At 38.2% G+C, this 7,072-nt stretch overlaps 1 protein-coding gene across 1 annotated transcript in view; it reads left to right on the forward strand.

Moving 5' to 3' along the window:
• The window catches only part of LOC139685468 (pro-neuregulin-2, membrane-bound isoform-like), a 312,314-nt gene extending 310,630 nt beyond the window's left edge, over window positions 1–1,684 (forward strand). Inside the window, exon 6 of the mRNA XM_071582486.1 lies at window positions 922–1,684. Coding sequence (XP_071438587.1) covers window positions 922–1,045 — 124 coding nt within the window. The 3' untranslated portion in view covers window positions 1,046–1,684. The remainder of the gene's footprint in view (window positions 1–921) is intronic.
• Window positions 1,685–7,072: the final 5,388 nt, after the last annotated feature.

Below are 7,072 nucleotides of genomic sequence, written 5' to 3' on the forward strand. Positions count from 1 at the left end.
CTCTGTCATACTGTAATTTTTAAGCCTTTCTCTGCAGAGGAATGAACCTATGCAATCCAATTCTAAGGGCTCGGGTTTTCTCCTGCATGGTGATTCAGAGGATGACCTAAGCACCACCTGGACGCACCTATCTTTCTGCTCTCTACATTCATTCGTGCGTACGAATATGCGACAGTATGTTGCCTGTCATGTTCCCTTAACTTCGGGGTATATACTTTGTATCATCAAAATTTAAACGGTCTATCACTTCAAATTCACGAAAATGTTGAGAAAGAGAGATGGCAGGGTAGGGAAACAAAATTGACGGATCTAAATGCTGTGTTTCTTTTTTTCTGATTGACTTCTGTCTCACTATTTCCTGTCTGTCTATAGTGCTTTTCCAATATCTTTGCGACATAAGTCTCTTTTATCATCGGAGCCATAGGAATGAATGTAAGTTTCGACTACTATGGAATAGCCATGGATTGCGAATTGGACATGACTGCATATATTGAAATGAAATGCATCTTGCCTTAAGCCCATGTGACTTAGCGAACTAAAAAGCGGTTAGGACTTGCCAATTAAGCATATCTGAACCGCAAAGATAATCGAAAGCCACTATAGTTGTTGCGATTTGTCTTATTCCTAGTCTATGCTATGTTTGTATTCTCACCAATGTCAACATTTTAATAATTCACATTTCCCCGCCCCCTGCCACCCCCACCCTTTCTCCTTCGTGCCATCGACAAAATTTTCCCACCCCCCCAACCTCCTTACCCGACCCCTCCCCTGCCCTCCTCCAAAACACCCCTGGGCGATCAAAAAACGGCTCCCTACACGCCGTGTATTCCCTCCCGGCCCCTTGCCCCACCTCCTCACCCTCCCTCTACCCCCGCTTCTTCCCTACTCGCTTCCCCTCCAACCCCCGTCTATCTGTTTCAGATGCGCAGAGGGTTACAAGGGCCGGAGATGCGAGAATAAAGACGTCTACAATGGGGGGAGTATGTATCCTCATAAAATGTCATACTTTTGTAAGCTAGGAATGTCCACTTCGTACTACTGCTAGGGAAAATGTATCAAAACAAACGTGCGAACAAAAAAAAGGACTAAGTACAAAGGAAGTCATTCAAAACTTTGCTATCGTGATCCAAAAGTTTTGGTGTGTCTTTGTCAGGCGAAAAAAAACTCACGGATCGTCAAGGCTATTAATATATATGTATTTAAACAACTCAAATCGTTCACCAAAGATTATAATAGATAAACATGCATGATTGCGAGGATAATAAGGTGAAAAAGAGATGACGACGAGTGGAATTTCAAAAGTGATGACCAACTAAAAGAAAAAGTGCAAAATAGAAAAAAAATATCATAAGTATATAAATTCGTGTAAATTAAAAATATGTACATTCACAGACCAAAGACGAAAAGACCAAAGAGGAAAGGGAGAGAGAAATATGTATAAATGCCATAAACATATACTAACGTATATGAAAAGGGAGATGAAAATAAGTTATCATAGTAATTATTTATGCATCCATTCGTTGATGCGACGAAAAAGTGAAAACATCCCAAGTTTTGATAGTTTACGGACGGGAGCGTTCCTTTGTAGATACGCCTTCCGAGTTTTCTTTTTTTACCTTTTTCCAACCAAACCTCTTTATATACAGCAGTCACATACAAAATGCTAGTTTATATACATATATATATATATATTTACATAATTTATTGTTTCGATTTTTATACACATTATATATTTACTGTAAAAATTTGTTTATTTAACTTTTTGGTTTGCCTGTGGTGGTGCTGGGAATTGACACGCGTGGGAGTTTCTGTTGCCATTTTTGTTGTTGTGGACGTTGGGTTCCTATGAAGTGATGTGCGAAGGGGAGGGAGCAGCGAGTGGAGGGATGGGGGAGAAGGAAGAGGTGGGAGGGAGGGAGGAGAAACGGAGACGGGTCAAGAATGCAAAACAAAAAAAAATTCCACACGTAAAAGTAAAAGAAAACTCTCTCCTGGACGGACACTGAACGGTGGTCAAAGACTTGTGCAGCGAATGAAGATTGGCGACAAGGCACGGAGTTCATCATTTACTTTCAAACGTTAACTCACCGCGACGTCCATGATGGGAGAGGGTTGCAAAAAAAAAAACATAAATGTCTCCTACCTTCCTTTCGCTCTTGCCTCGAAATCCTCCCTTCCGCGGAGAAGATGCACTTTATTTCACTCTTTGCCTTCTCTTCCTTCTTTTTCTTAATATTTTCCGCAAAAGTATTATCCATTTCCCGCCAATCAAAACTTTCACTTTCCCAGCCTATGAAAAAATGAAGCAACTGCATTACTCGCCTGATTAAATCCAGCCTGTTCTACCACCCACACCAAGTATGTCTTCCTCACACCATCCCGATGCCCCCCTCCTTCACCCCCCCCCCTTTCACCGTCCTATTTCTTCTCCCCTCCCACCTACAGTACCTCCCATCTCTCCCTCCCCCCTCGCCACTCCACTCTCTCCTCCCGATCGCATTGGATTTCCCGACTCACAACAAATTAGGATGAAGTCTCCCCCACATCCTCGCGCAATTACCAACATCTTCCAAAAGGATCCCTCGAGGTGTGACACACCAGAAGTGGTCTCATTACGGACGGCCGGAAGTGTGGGCCTCCCTGGGGAGTGACGGAGTGAGAGAGAGAGAGAGAAACAGGGCCTGCATGTAACGATAGGTACGTAAAATCCCACCGCATTTCAGAAGTCAACTTCAAAATCAGCAGAAACGCCCCTGAAGATTCCCACTGAAGACATTTGCTACTGTCGGGCATAATAGTTGATATAAAAATGAAATAAATATCCGATTGTAAAGCTTTCAATTCATCCAGCCAATTGTAATGGTTCTCACGGATAAAAAGAGCTCTTTGTACGTGAATGCACCAGAATGTTTCATTTACCGTCGTATTTGCCTAGAGAATTATTTCTTTTCAATTAATTTTGATCCTGTCCAGCATTTTAAAATCCTTATTTATTTATTTAAGACGGACTGCAAATATTAATTTTGACATTTTGTGTTTGCGTTCCTTAAATATTGACCCATGCACATTCAATTCCGATTAAATATTTAGTTATTCTATTTGTAAAAAGGAATAATTCATTTTCATCAGAATATATCGGAAGATACTAGTTTCAAAATTGTTTTACATGGAGTCAATGCAATTTTTCCATTAAAAAATCACTGGTTATAAATTACCTGTAACGTTACCTTTTGAAAATCATTTTGAAATTTCAGTAAAAATTTGGAAATGCATATGCACCCGATGTTAAATTATTAATATTTTTAGCCGGCATAGGCAAATACGACGATATGAAACTAAAAAATTCAGTGACCATTACAATCAATCTTTGAATTTCCTTTTTGTATTGATTGCCAAGATCTCTGATTGCTTGACGTTTCGCCGCGCTTATTAACCATTCGCCAGCTAAATTCGAATTGTTAACATTAAAAATCATCCCAGTGGCGAAAATTTAATTGGAAAAAATATGGCTGGCGGGCTTTTATCTGCATTCAAACCTTATGCTTAAATGCAGACAGTGGCCACATTAACTAATTCCGTTGACTCAACGCGAAAATTAAAATATCCACACCTTGCCATCAGTAAATTTCGAGACACGGTCCTAAATTTGTTGTGAGAAGGTGAAAAATCATTAACTCTCAGTTTTTTTCGTATTTAACGCCAATAGCCCCAAATTATCCTTTTTCAATAGCAGAAAGGTATGAATACGCTTGTTACTAATATATTTTATTTATTTTTATGAGTAGTATTATATCTTGTTGCTTGTTTATGCCATTTTTATTTTCGGAATGTTTGAGGAAAGGGTGATCATTTATCTTGATTTCTTTGCATACCAAACCTCAAAAACCCTTATTAATTACTCTTATTTTAATTTTTCGTGCCACTCACTAACAGGGGATGAAGAGACTACATAAGTTGCTCTGTTAGTGGGTTATAATAACACATACGCTTTAAATAATAGTTATCTGACACAGACGATGTAGAAAGAATTGAATACACACGATCTCATCACATGAATTCCTCCCTTTTTTTGCCCTTTCTAGACGAGAGACGGACAATGAGACAGAGGATTATGACCTGATTTTTACGGATAATTTCCCAGCACATTAGAAAGAAGAGCGCAGCAGTTAATGCGATAACATTATTAGGAAAGAGAGGCCATGGTTCGAAATTTTCCTCCCAAACCCTGAATTACATACAATTGCGGTGGAAGTTATTTCCTACCAGGATTTTTAAATTGGACGCAATGACGATTTGACAGTTTTCCATCGACTTTCATACAAGGCACCACGAAAGCATTAATGCTAGTCAAATTTGAGACACAATTAAAAACTAGTATCTAGTGAAGAAGGGGAAGGAACTCTCGAGCCGCGGAAGTTGAAAAAAAGAAAATAAGGACTTTTACGCATACTTATATGATTACTTCATTAGAGGTCACACGAATAATAGCCTTCGAGTCGATGGCGGTTGGTTTTGGTGGTTTCCATACGGGAAATTCAATTGAACCTCTTTACAGCAGTTAGGAATAATAAAGATAAAAATACTTGAATTATACTCGCTTATAACTTAAGATTGACCTCATTTGCGAAGACAATTATGTACTTCAATAGCCCAATGGTTTAACATTAAATTTTATGGCACATAATATTTTAACAAACAGCGGACATATTTGACTGAATTCACTCGTATGAAAACCAAACTACATGAAATGAAATAAAATTCCATAACGAGCGATCAATAAGATGATGAATTGAGCGAATGACAAGCTAATTCAATATGCTGAAATTAAATTTCTTCCCTTTTGAAAATACGTCGGAATCAGAATGTAATGTTTCAATTGACTGGACGATTGGAGAAGAGCGTTGGTCGGCACGCTTGATATGAACTACAATGCTCTCTAAATTTACACCCTTCGACTATTTAACACAAAACTACAGGATATTTTTTAAAAATGGAACCAATGCTGTTTATTAGTGAATTATTCCTAATGGTTTCTTCGATACTGCCTTTAAGTGAAGTTTCGGAATCTACTACATCTATCTTCTTTTCCCCCATATAATTTTCCAATCGCCATGAAACATGTCGCCTGATTTATTGAACTTTAAGCTCTTCCTTAACGAAACTGTGATAATTGAAACGTTGAATTCCGAGATACGATTCCCCTTTCCAGTTCCACCCTTCCTCATTCTTCCCTCCCTCAATCCCCTGCTCCATATTCATTGCCCTACCTCGCTTTTGTTTCTTTGCATCGCAGATACTCGCCGGGGATCCACCCTAGGCCGGGATGCTGCCACAAATTCGGGGTTGGTTCTAGTGTTGCAGACTTGTACGTACTAACACTTAACTTAACCTCTCCCATTTGATTCTTATGCTTTATTTTTTGAGGGATGTGGTAGAAATTGCATGGTTAAATGTAGAAGTAGTCACTCCAAGGAAATGAAAAAATGAATTGTCTAGACTTCTTGGAGAAATAAATTCCACCAGATTCTTTCGTGTGACCATTTAAAATTTTGGAGGCGAAATATTAGTGTTGAGGTTTTAGTGCTCTGACGAATTTACGATTCAATATCGACGGTATACTACCGGGCTTATTAAATGATTTTGTTGACTTGCGAAATAATTTTGGGTATGTTTTCATAACAGTGAGTGCGTATTCGTACAAAATATAATGATGAAAAAAATAAATCAGTGATTGTATATCTGACGCAATTAACAGTCTCAAAAACTGAGAGTCTACAAAACCATATAAATGATAGAATTATGCCGTGACTTAAAAAAATATAAGCAAGAAACTATTAAATCTCAATCTTTAATTCATAAACTTTCAATTCAACAACTCCATATTAGTGCTGAAATGACGTTAAACCTTGTTTTATTTTTAAATGATTAATATTAATAGCCCTTATAACGGTGATGACTGGTGGCTCAGGCGAAATTCTGCCTCTGTCTCTGATGCACCAAATTTGTCGTATTACTAAGTGAAGCAGTGCATAAAACAGTCTGCCTTTTGGCCATGGAAATTACTGGATGCGACTGCAAAAATATATTTGTCATTCTATTAACAATGCAAGACTTCCTTCCGCAGAAATGCAGCAGGCAAAAAAATGTTTCTTAACCATTTTTACAAAATATTTAGGACATGATAGCTACATAGGAATGGATATATAACCAAAGTGAAAGAAAAAAACACCCTTTCTAGAATTGTGTATATGTTCCACTATTTTACGTTTAAATAACCCGCATATGTTTTGTGATAAATTATTGGTTTCCTTGTAGAATTCATAAATCATTTTACCTCCGCCGAATTAATGAGGCCTTTCTGAATAATCTTGAAAACTTCTTAGAATTAAGCCCAAAATAAAAAGGTATTATTTACAAGTCTAATTCGATGAACGTATCAATCCGAACCAAATAGTTATTATCACGGTCTGCGTGCCTTTTTCATTATTTTCCAAATAATGAAAACCAATTATCAATGTCAGATAAACCAATTATTAATCACATAAGATCATGCAGCAAATAGAAAATTTTCAATATTAAACATGGCTTCAATTTTGCCTCTGGCTTCCAAAAGAAAACCAGGATGTATGGCTTGTTTGACCAGTGATGGGGCTCAGCATGGAAGCATCAGCGGGAAAGGCAATATTGGAGAGAGAAAAAACAAGTCGCATATATTTCCACGTCATTCTTAAGTGGCAATGGGTGTACCAGTGAATTTAACTTAGTCAGCATTCTCCGTCGCCAATACATAATGGACCACTTTCCTTTTCAGTCAGAAGAACAATTCGGACGGAAATGGTTTTTGCGACTTACATGTCCTCGAATCGCTCTCCGCAGTAGTCAGAGTGATTTTCTGGCCGTTTCTGGCAACGAGCCATTATGAAATTAGTTGATACTAGGTTGCCAGTGGAGGAGAAGGGACAATGGACGAGTGTGCCGAGAAAACTCGAAAAACTTCCGAAGAGACAATGGCTTACGCATTTCAGAAGGATATGGAATTTTAGACAGCACCAAAGCTTCAGTTTTCACAGGC

This window comes from Hetaerina americana, unplaced genomic scaffold, assembly GCF_022747635.1.
Source record: "Hetaerina americana unplaced genomic scaffold, ioHetAmer1.1.p SCAF_114, whole genome shotgun sequence".
NCBI lineage: Eukaryota > Metazoa > Arthropoda > Insecta > Odonata > Calopterygidae > Hetaerina > Hetaerina americana.